Source organism: Poecilia reticulata, chromosome 5 (genome assembly GCF_904066995.2).
Source record: "Poecilia reticulata chromosome 5, P_reticulata-male-v2, whole genome shotgun sequence".
Lineage (NCBI taxonomy): Eukaryota > Metazoa > Chordata > Actinopteri > Cyprinodontiformes > Poeciliidae > Poecilia > Poecilia reticulata.
Genome location: NC_088834.1, coordinates 21,239,943 through 21,259,800, shown reverse-complemented (window position 1 = coordinate 21,259,800; position 19,858 = coordinate 21,239,943). Strand labels below are relative to the sequence as shown.

The window sequence follows — 19,858 nt, the reverse complement described above, 5'->3', positions numbered from 1 at the left end:
GTTAAGAGGGAGAGATGTGTGGCGCAATAAGGGTGCTGCAAAAATATAAGCAATCAGAAGAGGATCAAAATATTCCAAATATTAAGTCGTTTACTTTTTTTTCATCCGTCTGTCCCTCTCAGCCTGAGTGCCCAGTTTTCCCAAAGTCATGGTGTCACCAATGCTCATCTCAAAATCTGAAACGCAACAGTAGCTTGTGTTACCATCAGCTATTGTTCCTCTTAATTTGGAGCTCTGTACTTGTAGAACATGCAGTTTACAGAGAACCTGTTAAGGCTGGTAGAGATTGTCCATCCCTGCCAACAGTCTGGTCCATTCGACCCTTCTCCTTCTTCCCAAACAATCGACCAATAGACGACTTGATACCTTTCTTCTGCTTGCTGCGATCGGTAGAAACGAGAGACGTACAGTTGAATTGATCCAATTTAAAAAAGTGAAAAAGATACATTCAATTATTGCTTAAGCTTATGTTTAAGTTTGTTTCTAGCAAAAGATGAGTATTTACATTCATTTTCAGAACAAATCCCACAAAAAGTAAGATGATGCCTACTTTGATAAAAGGTGCATACCCAAGATATAGTTCTGATCAGAGGTTTGGATGCACTCATAATATGAATAATTTAATTTATCTTTAAATGACATATTTGAGATGTTCATTTTCTGAGTGGGAAACAATGTCAGTCATTTGTTAAGGCAAGAACTGTCTTTGTGTTTTTAAAATGATTAAAAACCTTGCGGAGCAAATTTGGGATATTCACAAAGACAGAACAGAGTGCTTCAAAAACTGCCACATAAAAACGTACTCAAAACCCGCATGGCCGTTAGCTAACTTGCATTTAAGCCACTCGAGAACCAGATACAACGTGACAAGAAAGATTTGGCTGATGCTAAACTTTCCACTGTATTCTGTTAGAAAGAAAGAACATATAAGATTTTAATTTGGAAATAACATAGTCAAGTTTGGAGCAACAGTGGAGAGTCACAGGATGTAAGCTGCATGACGCTCCATGGGAAGTTTTCACAGCTGGTAATAATTCAAGGAACCATGTCACCTGCCGGTGTTGGTGGTCCATTGGGTTTGGTTAATCCCAAAGTCAATGCCAGATTATCCTGCAGGACTCCATACTGCCGTCAGGTTTAATGGAGTTGCTGATTTCATTTTCCAGAAGGACTTGGCAGGTGCCCGCACTACCAATCCGTGCCTTAGTGACCACGGTATCATGGTGCACAAACGTCAAGCAACACAGAGAAGCTTCAGGGTGTTGTCAAAAGGAAGATGAAGAGCCGACCCAAAAATTCAGTCAAGCCTATATTGAAGTAACCTGAGCTCCAGCAGAGTCGCCGGCTGATCGCCTCCATGCTGCTTTACGCAAATGAAGTGAATGAAGTGCTCACATAATGTACAGAATACTTAGGTACTTTTCAAAATTTGGGGTTTTCATTAACCGTTAGCCAAAATCCTCTAAATGAACATTATTGAACACCTTAAAATATATCACTGAGTGCGTAATGAATGCATATGTTATACGATATTAAAATATAATTACTGAAAGAAATAAGATTATATTGTATTTCAGCTGTGTGTTCAAAGTCCATCCCTTCTATTCTTATTGGTACATTTCCCCACATGGAAATTTTTCACTCTTCACTTTTTTTCTCTCTTTTCTTCCTGTTTGATGTTAGGTGTTGCATTTTTTTAGTATGTAAAAGAAAAAAAACCTTTTTTATCTCCAACTGTTAGAGTTGTTCTTAAATGATTGATGGGTAGTATTGGAGTCATGAGCTCCTGATGTGTGTGTGTGTGCGTGCGTGTGTGTGTTTACCCTCGCCCATCCTCCAGGCTGCCTGTGAACTGAGCGAAGTTGGTTTCCAGCCGTAAACTTCGAGGTGAGGAGGGAGGTGATGTTTCACACTTGATAGTAGCTTTGTCCACTTCCACAGGAGACTGAAAGAGTCAGGAAAAAAATAACAACTCAGCTCACTTATGAAAGACACTCAGACTACTTTACTTGAGCTGTATTTGCAAACTTACCGCCACTTTTCTTCTGTGTTTCCTCAAGTCACTTGGCTATCAGAAAAAAAAGTAAAAAAAACAACAACTGCATTGTCAATAGAGAATATTTATGCAAATGCTGATCACTGAATGTGTTTTTCATAACTGCGGTGTTCCCTCTGACCAGAGTCATGATTCCTAGATGGTGACTGGTGTTGCGTCCATGATGCTTTGGCGTGGAGTGGCCGCTGGTGGGCGGAGAGGAGGACGACGCCAGGGACTGGGCGGTGGCAGAGGTGGGCAGGGCTCGGGGTCGGAGGGTCACGTTGAGGCCGTCCATGCTGCCGCTGTTCACGCGGGACTCGATCTCCTCAGAGCGCAGCTCGGCCGATTCTCTCTCTACCTGGATCATCCTGGGCATGCGACACAGGATGTGACATCACTGACCACGTAGACTGATTACCTCTAACATTGACAGTAGTGTGTGCAAAGCCAAAGCTCCAGCCTTCCATGTCAGGAAACCATGGCAACTGTACATGGGGCTCCACGCCACTTCAATTTATTAATATTTTCACATTCATTTTTAATTTTCCCCGTCATTATAAGTTTCTCATCTGATGCAAAAGTTTTGCATTTAAATGCGAAGATTATAGCATAACACTTACCTGGTAATTATTACAGTGGCTTAACTTAAACTTCTTAAACTCTTACATTGCAGTCACAAGTTTTAACATACTTTATGTAACAGATTAACTAACAACAGCACACAATTGAATGGGTAGTGATATTTTCCCTACATGGCCACCATGTCACATGTTGTGCCTGAGATATCCCACCTTATCTCCTCGTTTATGGCGTCAAGCTGCTCTTGCAGCATGAGAGCAAGAGTCTGAGCGTCTGATTGGCCGCTTGGCGAGAGCAGCGTCGAGCTCACGTCGTCGTCCATGTCCGAGTCTGCCTCGATGTCGCTGCCCAGGAGGTGGCTGACGCTCCCGCGCAGGGACGGGTAATCCTGCTCAAACATGGCACACACCTGACACACACGTGTGTGAAGATAAGCGTGGACAGAGCAAATTTTTTTTCCGTTAATAAACTGTGAGAAAAACAGCCTCAAGTATGAATCACGTGGACTCAATTAGAGTACAAGCACACATATCCAAAAGTGAAATCTGACTTTTGTGGAGCTGTCGAGCCGGTTACGAGAAGAGATGGATGAACAAGAAACTTACATCACACATCATGTCCAGCAGCAGGTGAGAGAGAGAGAGAGAGAGAGAGAGAGACAGGAATACAGAGAAGTTAGTAGAAAATGAGAAGTTAGGGATGATCACACAAAGCCAAGCGCTGACACTTACTGGCAAAGCAGACATGAACCCAAATTAATCACTGGCAAAAGGCCGCATGTGGTTAGAAGGGTCGCTAACGCTAACGATCCTATCCGTTGGGTCCTAATTAGTATGCGTGCATGGGAACTGCCGGTTGCTGCCTCCTATTCAGAACACAATCGTCACCTTGTTCGGATCGTCTCGCAGAGCCGACAGCCGGCCCTTCTGCGCCCGCCTGATCACAGTTGTGCTGTAGTGGCCGTCCTGACCCTCCACCATAGAGAAGCGGAGGTCGCTGGAGCTTCCCAAGTGAGAGCTGGGATCATTTACATGAGAAACCGATTTAAAGATGCAGAGGGAGGCAGGGATAAAAGAGGAAAGAAAAGACTGAGGTTACCGAGGGTGAGTCCCGTCTCCAAACGCTCCACTGCGGCGTTTCAGATGGTCAATCTCGTTTCTCAGCTTGTCAATCTCGCCAATCAGCCGTTCCTGAAGTAGAAAGGCCGTTCTTGAAAAGTAATAAAGCCACTGCTCTGAAAGCCCTTAGTTAATTGAAAATAAATAAATAAATAAAACACTGCGTGCTAAGATGTGTGAGCTGGACAAGGCCAGGAAGCAAGTGTATGCTATCTGTTACATTAATCCATAGGAAAAGTCAAAAACCTAGTAAGAAAAAGAAAAACGTTCAAAAGTTTGAGATGAAATATCAGGCACAAATGTAAGCAAGAATATTTTTGGTTATTAAAGTGCCTTGCAAAGGTATTCATGCCCATTAAACTTCTGCACGTTGTGCGAAGTTATAATCTTGAAACTTTATGTATTTAATTAGGATTTTATTTGATAAATTAAAACAAAGTGGCCCATACATTTTCTATCATATTCTCAAAAACAGTAATCAATTAAAAGAATAAAAGCTATAATTTTTTTTAAAACTCTGAATTCAACAACTTATTAATAGCTACTACTATTGCGCAGTAATTCTAGATATCGGTGAAGTATCGAGTAAAATAACTTATTCCTTTTTCAGTACACACACCTAAGTTGTAAGACAAGAAGCAGTTCTAGATTTATTGATTTGTTGCTGGCTTACTGACCCTGGTGTGGTGAAACTCTTCAAGCTGTTTCTGGCAATTCTCCAGGTCCTGAATGAGCGCATTCTTGACAAAAAGATGAGATAATCCAATAAAAATATTTTAAAAACTGTTATAATACAGGCGCATCTTAATAGACAAAAAAAATGTATGTATTTTAAGAAATCCAAAATGTCATACTTGTGTATTATATTCGCAGATCACATTCAGAGTGACATAGAGTACATTTTTAGCTGTTCATTTCTGTTAACGATGATTATGGCTTACAGCTAATAAACACCCAAAATGCTCATAATCAGAAATTAACGTAATATATAGCATTAGGCCGATAAAAAAAAAAATTATACAGACATAAAGGGCTTCCAAAGAAGTGTTTCTGTAGACTTTACAGTATTGGGGCAATGGAGGCTCTCATGGGTAACTTGTTTGTTATACTTTTTAATTGCTGTTTGTCCTTCCACTCAACTTTCCAATGTTATGGTGGAAAACATCAAACGGTGAACAGACAACTGATTTACCCTTATTAACAATGAAAACATGCAAATGACTGTCTGGAGGACAACTGCCAAGTTATTGCACATAATCGCAAAATTAAAAACCAAAACATAAAACGACCACATTAAAATTAATACATTAATTCATTTTGTACTGATCTGTTGTAATATTAAAATTTGATGAGAAACTAAGTTTCGGATTTTCGTTTTGAATTTCGTTTTGTAACATGAATAAAGTTGATTTAAATTCAATTACTGAAGTTAACTGTTTTGATGATATTCTAATTTATTAAAGTGCACCTGTGTGTGCTCTGCAGCTTCATTTAATGTATGAGCTAAAACAAAATGGAAAAAGCTGCTGGTTGGACGAAGGTGTGAGGATGCCTTGCCTTGTCCTCCAGGGCGGCCATGCGCTCCTTCAGGTGGAGCTGCAGCCGTTCGTTGGATTCCGTGAGCAGACGGTCCACGGTGTCGGACAAACGCTTGTTGTGCTCCTCGTTCATTTTCTCCCTTTGACGAGCCTAACGAGCAAGGCAGGGAGAGCCAAGGGGGAAAAAAAAGTAACAACTTTGTCACATTTTTCTCTTTGATACAAATTCCATGTGGGCGTATTTATTCAGCTAATTAAGCATTTCTACGTGGATTAAGGGATAAAGTGTGAATTTAGCTCTAGATCACCAGCTGCCAGATATAGGTCTTCTTGGCCAGCCAGGATGATTTAATTACCATCATTAACTTGATGATGAAAAAGGGTTAAACAGCATCTATTAAATGGGAAGCACTGTGCTTAATATGTGTTCTGGAGTAATTCCATTAAAGAAGAACATTTATCACAGACACGTAAACACACATCTGCACGCTCAGAGAGGTCTTTCTACTAAATATAGTCATGAGATCGCAGAGAGAGAGCGAGGGAGAGGGAAATTAGCTGTGCGTGAATTATTCAGAGTCTAAAGATAGTATCCAATCAGTCTTAAAGCGGAGAGAGTGAGGGGGAGGGCAGAGAGATTTGTACAATTTGGTTTGAATTTATGCCACAATGCACTGAGGAAAATGACAAGCTCCTCTTGAGCGTGTGTCTGCATGGGTGCGTGTGCACGCGTGTGTGTGTGTGTGTGTGTGTGGGCGTGTGTGTGTGTGTGTACATTTATGCATGAGCAAGCACACAGCCAAAACGTGGAGCATCAGCCAAATCATATAGGCATTATTATTGTTAGAGGTCAGAATAACCCTGCAGGGGTGATGCACACACATGCACACACACACACACACACACACACACACACACACACACACACACACACACACACACACACACACACACACACACACACACACGCACACAAGCCTGATGCCCGCACACAAACAGACACACGTACTCTTGCAAGCTCTTGGTTTTTCTCCTCCAGTTGTGACTCCAGCTGTCGAAGCCGCTCCTCCACGTTGCCATGACGCTCCTCAGCCTGCAGGGGGAGACATGTACATATACTGGAAGCTTCAGAAAGGGCTGTTTTTACAAGCTTATGTGCTATCGCTGTTAATGCCTCTGATGGTTTCATCCTTCTCAGGTTCAAACTTGTGAGATCTGTGTGTGTGTGTGTTGCCTTGGTTAGTGCCGCCACTCTCTGTGCCAGCTCAGCTTCAACCTCTGGCAAAGTCTCGGCCTTCCTCATGGTCTGAGCCAACCGCTGCTCTGCCATCTCCAGCATCTCCTGCAGCTGGCGTACCTTCTCTTCACTCTAACATCCGCAGACACGTTCAAAAAATAATAATAATGATAAAAAGAGGCGCATTAATAAGACGTTGCTTTAAACAGCTCCAGTTAAAATTTTGTACTGGATTTTATAGATATTACTTTTGCTTGGGAGAAGGTTGCACTGAATTTGACTTAGCAATATCAGAGTAGACAAAGGCTCAGACACACTGTTCAGATTTTTAATTGTCAAGAAATTTTAAAACTATTTATCAGTTTTCAAACTGATAAATAGTTTGCTTTGGTAACATAAAATCCCAGTAAAAAAAAGCTGAAGTTTGTGGTTGTAACGTGAAACAAGTCATGTTTTATACACTGACGCCCTGACAAAGCTTCATCATTCAAAGCCTTATCTTTGCTTGATTCCTAGTGAGTTAGCAGGGGTGTTACCTGTCTGTGAAGGGAATCTTTGGTGGCCAGTTCGTTCTCCAGTTTGTCATTGAGGTCGTGGATGTGGGTTGTCTCTCGCTGGGCAGCCAGGTAGCGTTTCTCTAATGTTGTGATTCTTTCCTCCAAATCCTCTCTCTTCACAAGAAAAAAGAACAGAGAAATGTAAACAGAGAAGAGTCGTATACTTATGCCATATTCAATAGATGTTAGTAAGTGAGATGGACTTTTAGTTTTTAATTCCAGATTACCTTAAAGTCTAGGATTATTTATTATTAATAATAATATTGCATATTATTATTAAGTCTAAGATTATGCCAAAAATGGCAAAATATTCATTGCCATTAGACTAACACTAAAGGAGTTAAAAAAAAAATACAAGGATTTTAAATTTGATCTGTCAATGCTATAGTTCTCATACACAAACATAATCTTTCATCTGATTGTTGCTGCTTTGTTCTCCTTGACAACATTTTTATTTTTTATAAAACTGATTAAACTGTCTCTGGCATTATTCTGTTGAAAAAGAAACATTTTGCATTACATGTGTAAAAAGAAAAAAGAAAAAATTTGGAGCAACATTGCGTACAGTACGTTATGTGCAAAGAAGGAGAACTGATAACTGTGATTTTGATTGAACTGTGTGCTTTGGTCAGATGAGACTAAGGTTTACGCAACAAATAATCCAGTGTGGAAAAAAAACAAACATACTGATGTATTTAAAAGCATCTCATGTTCATGGTGGAGGATCTATGATGTTGATTCTTCCTCAAAGGTCCTAGAAACCTTCTTGGATTGCCTGGCAATATTAATTTTTTGAGATGTCAGATGAGATTTTAAATAAAAAAATCTGGTAAACTCTGCCAGTAAACTAAAAAAGAAAAATCTTTTCCCACTGTCTCTTTCATGGACAAATATAAAAAGAAAATTGTTTAAAAACATCAAAATCAACCTTCTTTAGTAGCCATCTTAGCCCTCGGATGGTAATCTGTTGAAAATAAAAATTTCTTAACATGGGATGTTTGTGACCCTATAAATCTACAAGTTGTATTTTACGCTACCACTGTTTTTTCAAAGCTTTTCCACACATCTTTATTCAGGTGTCTGAATCTATATGCCTCCCAATTCTAACGCCATTCAACCTCACCTCCCTCTGCTCCCGCTGTTGTTTGATGGACAGCTCCTCACTGCGGCTCAGTTCCCGTCGTGCGTTGGCTAGCTCCGCCTCCAGCTCCACCATGCGGCCGTTCAGAGTGGCGGCGTGCTCGCGACTCTGAGCCAGCTCCTTATTGGTCCGATCCAGCAGCTCCTGAAGCTCAGACACCCGACTGCCGTCGTCGTGGGCATCTATAGAGCCGTTGGGGAGTCTCTGCAAAGAGGAACACTAACAGGTATGAACCACCTGTCTGCACCTGTTTCCGTGAGTAACATCAAAGCGCTGACTTGTAGAGATGATTTTGAGTGACCTACAAAGAAAAAAAAAAAAGTACTGAGAAGTTTGCGTTTTAGAGGTAAATTATGTGAGGTTAGGCTCTCGTGTTGTTGCTTAGATGTTGTTTCTCCTTTCTCTGTAGCTGAGAGTGTTGTTATTTCCGTGATCTTAATTAAACAAACCTTCAGGGACACATTCTGACAGAAAATACAACGGGCAGGAGCGAAGCTTTTCTAGGACCCCCTCCTCCGTTTCCAAATGCTACCATTTCGCTTTCTAATGAATACCTTTCACAAATACATAAACATTCACATTAAGTGGGGAAAATACATTTAGACCAAATAAAACTTTGGAATAAAACACACCTGGTGATCTCTGCAGATGTATGTTGTTTGTAATTATCAAAATAAGACTTTTAAGATTATTTAAGCTGAGTTCCTGTGGTTGCATAAAAGAGGAACCAACATGGGGCCCTATAATAACCTATGATATCATGTAAGCAAAACTGTAGCTATGAGACAAAGCACAACATTAGCAAAATAAAAATAAAAATGCAGAAATAGACAGGTGACAGGGTAAAATTATTTTACTCTTAGAGGTTAAACACAGTCAAAAAGCTGCATCAAATTTTGATGTTTAATGTTAATGGGAAGCAAAGCACAAGGCTGAGCGACAGCAAAGTGCAGAAAAACAGCCCAAAAGACCTTCCATGTAGGCTTGGATCCGTCTGTCCGCTCCACTGAATCTCCATCCTTCCTCTGCCTTACCATGTTCAGCTGCAAAGGAGATGAAACAGAAAAGCAAAGAAACCACAACTTTATCTCATTTTATTTCCTAGAAAATTCTGAACAAAACTCAGTGCAGCTCAGGGTCGAGTAACAGTAAAATAGTACTTTACACACCTATGAATTACACTGCGGAAAAAGTAAGACTCATCCTCTTGTTATCAGTTCATTATAACAAGATCTGACTTTAGTTCTCAAATTATCTGCCTGCTAGGGTAAGATTATAACTGAGTCTGAGCTGAATATTTACTCCACCTCTCTATGTGTGATGGTTTCTAACAGAGCCATAATGCAAGTCATTAGCTATCATAGAAGGGTCTGGATTGTAAACACCGTATCACACAAAATGGACGATTTTAAATCTCGTCAGGTTATTTTACCTCCTGTGTGGTGGACGCTAGTTGCCCCTCCAGGGTCGCCACCCTCTCTAGAGCCACCCGAAGCCTCTCTCGTACCTGAGAAACACCAAAATTACACAGAATATGGGTCACAGTTCAAATGACTTCAGTTGTTGGTCCTATGGTGTGTAAAACTATTTATACTCCGTGAACTTTTCCATGTTTTTTTTTTTTTTTTTTTTCAATTACAATCAGCACACTTCAATTTCTTTGATTTGAATTTTATGTGGAAGCATAGTAAGATAGATGGAGATAAATACAGGAGACTACCAGGGGAAAAAAGGCTGCAAAATACAAGTAGTGTGGAGGATCAACCGGACATCAAGGCTAACCATACAGCGTACAAAGAAGTGCTTTATGTTAAAGCATACATTTATAATCAGAGTCCAATTGAGAATTTTTACCAACAAGTGAAAAAGTTCAAGGGGTATCCACTTTTGTACGGCGCTGTAAATGTGCTAACACTGATCTAAATGCAATCTTGTGACTTCCTCAATTTTGTTCTTTAAAAGTTTTTCATTAATGGTTTCCTCTTGCACATGCATATGTTTTACTGTGACAGTGAGCAATAATAAGGTTAATTAACCTAATAAAAGCTAGAAAACCTCCAGAGTTAGAATTAATCGGTGACAGGCAACAGCTGTACTGTTTGAGAAAAAGTTAGGCATCGTAACACGGTATCCATGACGCTGAATATTATTTAATTAAGTAATTAGCTAGTGCACGCCGGCTGACCGAAGTCATAGGGCCCACCTTTTCATCCAGGGCCTTGTGGTGTTCAAACAGCGACTTCAGAGCTTTCAGGACCTCCACCTCACTGGAGACTCCAGATGGCGGCGGCGCCTGTCTCTTCACCACCGTCATCCTGAGGCTGCGTTCATGACGAGACACCAGACACTCCAGGTGCTCCAGCAGCAGCTACATACAGTGCCACATGCATACACAAAACAATTCATTTTAAACTTGGCCATTTTTTTTTTTTTTTTTTGGATTTCTCCTTTGCACGATCATAGCCACCCACTTCGCCTACACACTCGCTCGTGGACAGACGTTCACATACCCTGGTGTTGTTCCTTTCAGCTTTGAGTTCAGATATTTCCTCTTCTTTCTCCAGCAGCTGCTCCCGGCATATGTTCAGCTCCTTTGTCAGAGTGGCAAACTCCTACACAGCAAACAGACAGAACACCCACACTGAGGTTAATACCACATCCCCTGATCGACACAGTGGGCACTGCTTTAGACGAACTGAGTCACATGTGGGAACGCAGTCCAGAAGGAGTAGTATACTACCAGGGTGAGGAATAATTTATGAGTAATTGACAATTGGCTAGATATAAATCTTGGACAGCTTAGTTTGTTCTTTCTGCAGGGTTCTTATGGGAAAGATTTGGTGCTAGAAATGTTTTCTGAAAAAAAGAGAATTAAAAGGGATCAAATTTTAAAATGCGGTACAGCAGTGTCTGGTGTCCTTTGATACACTATTAATGTATCCATTGATGTATCAATTTAGAAATCATCCATCAAGGCTTTCACCATGCACACGTTGGAAATACTGACTTGGGCATATAGAGTTAGGACCAGCAAAGGCTAGAGTTTTGACTTTTAGATTACAAATTGAAGACATTTTATTTTACTTATTCCAAAACCTCAAACTTAGCCGGTTATCTGAAAAGCTACCAGGGCTTTTCATCATTGAACTAAAAAAAAAGAGATGAGTAGTAGAGATGAAATCTTGTTTGTGCTGGAAAATTCTTTGGGCTTATTTATTTTTTTTATTATTATTTTTTTCCACATTTAGTTTTGCACTTTCCAAAAGATTTGAAGCACTTTTAGTCCTTGGAATATGCTTCAAGTTGCTGTCACATGAGTGGGTGTATTAAAAAAAATGTGCGCTGCACGGCTCTAAATGAGGAGAATTTCTGTGGAACATTAAGTCCTTTAACATCTTTTGAAGTATGTGTTTCATTTTGGATGTACACATGGTTTGTATACTCTACGTGTGTGTTTTAGCTGACAAGTATAACATTTTGTGTAATACTGCATCAACTTTTTCCCTTTTTTTTTCCTTTCTTATTTTTTCATATTGAGGGAATCCCTGAATTTTTGGAGACAAAAGTTTAATGTTTTATGCATAATCTGAGGGTGTCGTGACTTGTCAAATAATCGCTATCTGCATTTAGCAGGCTAAACTTCTGTCAGCTGAAGTCACTCCAAGCACTTGGCTTGCTGAAGCTAGCCAAGTGAAAGTGCCTCTGCGTGGCTCATCATAAGATAAAATTATGTTTTCAGTGGGGTATCGCAGCAAAATTTTACACAGCACTTCCATTAATTACACCCTAGCTAGAAATCGCTGCAGTTTTATATTCCTAGGAAGGCACTGCTGGGGCATTTTTTGTGACAATACCTGGAGATTTAAGTACACCTCTCATTTCTAATATTTCAACAGCTTGTCAACTGCTTCAGAGGAAATGAAAATTAGATTTCCTTAGTGCATATGTCAGTGATGTGTACAGATACTATGCACATCTTGGTCCTGGCAAGGTAGATTGTACCTTGCAAGGACCAATCTATATTGGTCCACTCCAATCTATACTGGTCCTGGCAAGGTAGATTGGCCAAGACCAAGGTAGCCTATCTACCTTGGCTACCAAGGTAGATTGCATGGAATAAATGTTTATGCATTTATTCCATGCATGGAACAGCAGACTGTTCCATGCATAAACTCATTGTTCAGCAGTAACCTCTGACCATAGGTACACTGAGGAGGTGGAGATACTGACTGGTATGAATTTTGTGAGCCTCACAGAGATGACATCAATGTACTACGAATGTTTGACACACTATTTAAACTCATCGGAAAAAAGGAGACTTTTTGAAGAAAGGCTAAATGATTGACGAGTCTACAAAACACTAATGCAAATAGAGATGAAAAAAGCTGGACCACCTAGTGGGAAAGGTTGGAAAGCAAACTCTAGCAGAACGATGTAATATACGTGAGTTCAGAAATAAAGACAATGGAGACTTCAAAGAATGAGGACAGTCAGATAGGCAGTAGTGTGGATAGAGCCAACGAACCGAGGATATCCAAGCAAAAGGTTCAATTCAGGGACAAGTTCCATGTCCTGTTCTCCAGAGAAACAGACCTCGATTTATGAGGAGAACGGTGCTGCAGGGCACAGTTCTCTCACCTTTTGATACAAGCCAGAGATATCACAACATCTAATCTCCCTTTTAGGTTAAGTATTATCGAACTCAATCAATTAAGTGAAACATATATTAACAGTGCATTTTGGCAACAGAGATGATGGAGTTATGCAGTAATAATAAGAGAAACATCTTAGTGGAATTAAGTGACTCGTTCCAGTTTTATGTTTTCTTTGAGCAAAAGTACATCTTTCATAGCTCACTACCTGGATATGGAGTTTTATTTCTTTTAGTTTCATCATACTCACACAAACTGAGATAGCACCATCTCCCCCAAAGCATCTAGAAACAACCACATATTTCTGACTCTGATGGACATTTAACGCTCCTGTGGAGTTATTAAAATTTGCTCCATTACCTCTCATAGTTTGAGATGGACCTGTATGGGCCGAGCATTTTTTGCTGTGTGTTTGCTTTTCACAGTTTATAAACTTTAATGGTGCGGGACTGGTCAGGAGTTTTAACTCTTATTTTATATGTGAACGTCTAAATAGCAGCAACCCAAAGGTCTTTTGCAGAGAATTTATAATTTAAGGTTTATCTGTACACGATGCCTTTGACACTTGTAGGCAAATCGTGTGACACCGATGTGGTCAATCCAAGAGATGTTGTCCAAGAAGTCAATGGTCATGTCAGACATGTTTTTTATTTTATAAAGATCTCTGTTGACTCGTTGAGTTATCGATTGGATTTCCAGAACTTGAGAAGCTTCACATCATCTAATGTCATTTAGCAGTTATATGTTTTCGGTCTGAGCGCACCGATCCGGTGGCTATTAAATGAACTCTTATATCTGTGTGTGTATCTTACTATGCGCTTGTGATGTCTGAACGTGTCTTGGCTCTTTGCTGGATTTTCCTGAGGTTGGCATCAGTCCAAGTGGTACCCAGATCTCCATCATTTCTCTCTTTGCTTCACTCAGAGTACTCCCGTACACACACACACACACACACACACACACACACACACACACACACACGCACACACACGCACACACACACACACACACACACACACACACACACACCCGCACATTAAATCTGGGACCTCCCTGGTGCGACGACACTGCACTCGCCATTTTCCATTCTCATGATAGATCTCGACACTGGCTCAAGCTGAAAGAAAGCTGGCACCGTGAGCGTTTAGTCTCTCCCAGAAATTGCAGCAAAAGAAGGCGGAGTGTGGATGAGGACTTTCCCCAACAAACAAAGACGAAACATACAGAAAAACAAAGCATCGTGGAGGTTGGTGTGAAATCCTAATCATTGTTTTGGATATGATGATATCAAATATACAAAAAAAATTGGATCACTCATTTGTAGGAAAAGCGTGAAATGTATTGTCATTTTGTATTGCTGAAGAATGCCAAAAAACTTATCCTGCACAAGACAATAATACCTATACCAACGTAACTATTTATGAACCTGGAACACAACATATCATTGGCATTCAGAAAAAAAAAAAGAATAGATATGAGACTTTTAGTTAGAAAAGCTGAAATAACACCGGTTGACAAAAACATTTTGGTGTTCAAATGCTCCCACGCCGATAGGTGCAGTTTTAAAACAAGGAATAAAAAACGACCAACAACTACAACTGTTATCTGAACGAGGATGATGTGTGTGTGTGTGTGTGTGTGTGTGTGTGTGTGTGTGTGTGTGTGTGTGTGTGTGTGTGTGTGTGTGTGTGCTCTAATTTGCTTGATGCTTTTGAAGTAGCCATGTTGTCTGGTCTGGACTGTTTACATGCAGAACCACACACAGAACACCCCCCACCCCCAAAATCATCAAAGAGAACAGCGGTATACACCAATGCACACTAACTAAGATGAGCTTTTGGAATAATAACACAAAGAGCAGAATTTGAATAAGATAGAAATAAAATAAACCCACAAATGAACACATAGCGTATATAAAGCAATCTTGCCTGCAAGGTTACCGAACCTGCCTGCTACACTTCAGTGAAAAGCAACAACATGGAGCAGAAAAGGAAAGCGCTGAGAGAAAAAGTGACTATAGAGAGGGGAAAAATGGGTCAGTTTGCACATTTAACTTTCCTTTATTCCACTGGGTGGACCAATAGGCAGGAGCTCAGACCAAATCCACCAACAGATGTTACATGTCACTGTCTCTTTCAATCATAGCAAAAAAATAAATAAAAATAGCTCAACAAACAGTCTGAGACCTTTAGCTCATCTCCTCATCCCCATATTACGCTGCCTTTTGAAAACCCACTGTATCTCTACTTAAAAAAAGGGGACAAACAAAAACCAAAACTGCATTTTTCTGAAACTGAGGAACAACAAAACAAATATAACGAAATGGTGTAAAAAAACAGAAAAAGAATTTAAAAAAAAACTGGTTTGTGTTCTCATGAGGGCCTGTCCAAAACCTTTATCTGACAGCGGATACAGCCCCTGTGTTTTTCTCCTTTTGACACGCCGAGCACCCCAAACCAAACAAAAATCCCAGGACGGCTTTTCAGTAGTCAAATACTGACGGGGCTCACTGACAACAACCTCGACATCTGTCAAGGAGTAAAACCGTACAGAGCACGGGAAAAGGGGCGTCTGTGGCATCCAGAGGAATGCTGCTACCCCCAGTGTTAGATAGCAAACACTGCTGAGCCCAGACATTGTGAAGGGATTTCTCTTTTTTTTTTCTCTTCCTTAAGCAGGTTGGGATTAACGGATGAAACAAAATGCTCTCTGTGTGTGTGAGTGTGTGTGTGCGCGTGTGACTGAGCACGAGGAGAGAGAGAAAGACACTGTAGCAGAGTCAGATGCAAAAAAAGGCTGTAAATTTTAAAATTGAGTGTTTAGTTTCCATGTATACAGACAATCTCAAATATATTTAAAAACAGAGTTTAGGCATGGGATCTCGCTGTTTGTGCTTGCTGTATCTCAGATCATCTCTTATTTTGCTCATACTCTGATGACAAATAATATGAACAATTAAAATTGCTTCTCTTTTAATTGTTGATTGTCTTTGAATGGTTCTTTTATTAAAGAAGACATTCAGAAATATTTGTAATTTGCATTAGGATTATCGTTCCTAAAGTAAAATCCAATCCTAACTAATCCCTTAGCTAAAAATGTGTCTCTATTACAGCTAAAAGACAAAGAACTGTGACCTTTTGTGCTTTATAAGTTCACAAAAAATGTTATCTCAGGCATTTTACACAACAAACAGGTAAAATTTGCATCACATTCAGTTCAATTCATTTTATTTACATGACTAATGGACTAATGTCATCTCAAGGATCATCACAATACATTCTAATGTGATCCTAATTATAAAACGATGCAGTCGAGATCAGATTATTATTACTATGATGATAGAATTTTCATCTAAGGAAATCCCGCTGATTCCATGAAGTCACTGATTTTGCAGGAATCCCTCCACCTGAATAAGCAACTGGCAACAGCTGCCCGGAGTCATTAACTTAGCAGCAATCCCTCATACTCACCATGCACAGGGCTCACCAAAGAAGTGGGGATTGAAAAATCCCACTTCTTTGGTGGGGGTGGGATAATGCGGAATGGGCTGCAAGTAAAGAAAACAAGATTTATTGAGTGACAAGTAATTATACTTTATAATAAACCAGTGAGAACTGGGAGGGAGGCTGTGGAGGCACTAAGAGAAAAATGGACTAGAGAATATTTGTGCATATGCTGTTAGTCACCATCCACTAAATTCACTGTCGATTTACATTAACACAGATAAACTGAGTTGTACTTAAGCAAGTGTGCACATGAAATGATTTATAAGCCTATGAGTGCCTATGCTAAGGCCCTTAAGCTAATAAGTACAACAATATAAACATTGTGAATAATCGGTTCTCTTTACGTGCTTTGCACCACATCCATATTTTTCATAATTCTGCTCCATTTTGAACAGAATACACATTGCTCTTCTTCTCAACAAATCTCTCTCAGATTCCTTCTGTTACTTTGACAACTGGTCTCTTTCCCGACCGGAGCGGTATTCGGCTTGCACGCATCTTCTCTGCAGCTTGTTGGACTCATTAACTCAAGCAGTTCCAACGTAGCAAGCGGGAAGCGGTGATGATAGAGAATTATGATATGTGTAGATATTTGTGAGAAAACCTAATGGGATGTCCGCTGATGTTTCGGAACAGTGAGGGTGAGTGGCGGCTCGATGAGCATCAGGCCGTGAGAAAAAAATAAATAAATAAAAGAACAAAATATGTGACTAAGCTTGAAAGGAAGGAGACTAAACGAGTTCATTCACACGTCAGATGATTTGCCAGCCTTGCTTTGGTGATGTGACATCATCATGTATGCTAATTGGATTACGCTTACAGTTCAAGTAAATGGTGCCTTAAAAAAGAATCCACACCCCTGGCATACCCAGCATACCCAGCTGCAGGTTGTCTTCAAGTAGCGTGGGAAAACACACACAATTGTTTCTTCATGCTGTACCACATCCTGAAAACACTGTCTCATGAGACATGGTGGTGGCTGCATTATTCTGTGGAGAGGCCTTTGTTCCACAAACAAAGAAGGTTGTGGGAGCTGGATGACGGGTAGAGCTAAGTACAGAGATTCTCCTTGAAGAAAAATTTGAGGCAGCAAAAGCACCGAGAGTCAGGCAGAGGCTTAATGTCAATGTTTAGTTTTTATTCCTCTGAAAATCCGAGTCATGCAGAAACAGCTGGCTCCTTCACATCAGAGCTAAAAATACATTACTGTTTACTGCAGCTATAGCCCCAAAAAAGGGGCAAATATGGCTTTATAATTTATATCTCAGCTCTATATCGATTTAAGTTTAGCATTTATTTCTTTTTGTGTGATATGTCATGCTTTAAATGCCTATCACATGTTCCTGATGTATTTGGTGTTTTAAGTTTTATCTCTGCTCCGTTGCGTTCTGTAAACCACTTTGAATTGCCTCGTGTATGAACGGTTCCATGCAAACACTTTTTCCTTCCAGCTGGACACTAAACATACAGCCAGCGCTACGATGGAATGGTTTAAGCTAGATCACATTACAGAGTTTCAGTGGCCCAGTCAAGGCCAAGATGTAAATCCAAATGAAAATCTGTGATTTGGAAAATTTACGTTTGCAGATATTTTCCGTCTGATCTGACAAACCGTTAATTATTTTAAAGCAAAGAATGTGCCAAGATCTCAGTCGCTCAGCAAAGTAATGACTCAGCAGTTGGACGCAAACTTGAGTAAGGATCAGTTTTGTCAGATTGAAAACCTTCGTCTTTCCAGTTCACAATGATGTGCTATGTTTTGGTCTATCACATAAGACCCCAATAAAATGCACCTCAGCTTGTTGTTCTAACTTGAAAATGATACGGTAGATTCAGCACTTACAGCTAGCACACAAATAATAAGGCAGAAATCCCCGTACGGGAAATCAGAAAGAAAAATGATTGATAATTCATTTGTTGTCTTTTTGTTGCCAAGATTTGTTTGACAAGGTAGCCTTGAATTGAAGTCCCCCCCCAAAAATATCAACAAATCTTTCAGAGATCGACAAAAATTATTGTTCCCAGCAAAATCATTAAGTCTTTTCAGCTGTTTTCTATCTGTACTCCAACAATAAAGTTTAATTCTCAACTCACCAAAGGATCACTATAAATTTTAAATGTTCTCTTCAACCAAAAACCAAAAACATTATATCGATGGGTTGTGCAGCCCCTCAGGACACAGAGACACAAGCTTTTTCAAAGATTATTGCAATGCAAAACAAGATTCCACATAATAACCAAACTGCTTTAGCTCTTGAGTTCTTTCCATCGGCGTAGCAAGGACTGCCAAAGACGAAGCTGCATCCCTGTGGAGCTTCAGATATCGCATCTCTGTAACTCCTCACCACTGCAGAGACACCTGATGTGGCGAACAGCAGGGAGGTGGACTCGACCTTGCTCTGACAAACCTTAATCAACGTGCGCAGGAACTGTGACACACACCGCCATAGCGCTTTTTTGCCTCTGCGATGGCCCCTAAAGTAGGCAGTGAGTAATCTGTTGCCATGACACCACAGCCTCACACTGCTGTGAATGTCATGGCAACGGCTCATTAGCAGGAGTGTTTGAGAGCCCGACAAACTTTGCATGAATGTCTGAGTGGAGGGATGTGCTCAGTTCCACATCCGTGTGGGGGAGCACGCTAAAACACATACCAGGCTGCTAAGAGATGTTTTTTTTTTTCTTCTTTCGGGGTGAGAGTGGGACCTGACTGCAACACCTGAAAGATCCAAGCTCCCTCTGAATCTTTAGAGTGATGAAGACAACAGAAGAAAAAATAACGTTTTTCTACAACTTTACACAAAAAATTCAACACATTTTCTACTTGAAAAGTAACAAATACATTTCCTGTGAGAATTGATGTATTAAAGGAGATTTAATGATAACCACAGTCGCACAATAAGCTGAATCCCAGTCACCTCTGCATTATTGGTGCATTCAAAATCTACTTGAAGGCAACATTTCATAGGTTATTACATCATGTGCAGTGTATTCATGCTATGCAATAATATATTTTGTATTTGACCAGTCAGATGGGGCATCACTGTCCTTTATGCCCAGGCGATCTGCATCTTAACAAGCTAGCCTGGCCATTCCCTTCCCACGCAATTCCAGTTGATTCTCATCTCCCTTCAGTGCTCTGTCTGGGATTTCTCACATTGAGCTGGATTTCCCAGGTTGAATTTAAACTGGGTCAATCGGCAAACAGAAGAAAGACTTGCGAACGATGACATCATTTTTTTTTTTTTGCACTGCTTTAGAGTTGCAGTCTAGTTTTGTATTGGACACTCTTCCAAATGTTGAGCAATTAAAGTCGGAGCAAGAAAAATGTTTAAGACATTTTATTGCCGTTGCTCTCAGTAACAGACATCTCCTTTAGCTTTGCACTTCCAGCTTCGCAGTGGGGGACGGCCCACACAGTTTCTAGTACGCGTAACGTAGCGTCAAGTTGGTATATTACAAATTGTAGATCACAACCAAATGTTAGTGATT

General features: G+C 40.3%; 1 protein-coding gene across 13 annotated transcripts in view; it reads right to left on the bottom strand.

Annotated features, from left to right (window-relative positions):
- Window positions 1–19,858, bottom strand: part of ppfia4 (PTPRF interacting protein alpha 4) — a 63,637-nt gene that overhangs the window by 10,861 nt on the left and 32,918 nt on the right. For 6 of the 13 annotated variants that reach the window (XM_081607268.1, XM_081607267.1, XM_081607269.1 and 3 more), the window contains 17 exons: window positions 10,719–10,820; window positions 10,412–10,576; window positions 9,641–9,715; window positions 9,180–9,251; window positions 8,191–8,412; window positions 7,047–7,181; window positions 6,283–6,642; window positions 5,293–5,424; window positions 4,413–4,475; window positions 3,716–3,807; window positions 3,505–3,634; window positions 2,830–3,026; window positions 2,178–2,406; window positions 2,033–2,068; window positions 1,824–1,945; window positions 268–380; window positions 95–176 (listed from right to left, as the gene is read on the bottom strand). In XM_081607268.1, coding sequence (XP_081463394.1) covers window positions 95–176; window positions 268–380; window positions 1,824–1,945; window positions 2,033–2,068; window positions 2,178–2,406; window positions 2,830–3,026; window positions 3,505–3,634; window positions 3,716–3,807; window positions 4,413–4,475; window positions 5,293–5,424; window positions 6,283–6,642; window positions 7,047–7,181; window positions 8,191–8,412; window positions 9,180–9,251; window positions 9,641–9,715; window positions 10,412–10,576; window positions 10,719–10,820 — 2,327 coding nt within the window. The other 7 variants (XM_081607272.1, XM_008409272.3, XM_081607270.1 and 4 more) reach the window with 7 other exon arrangements.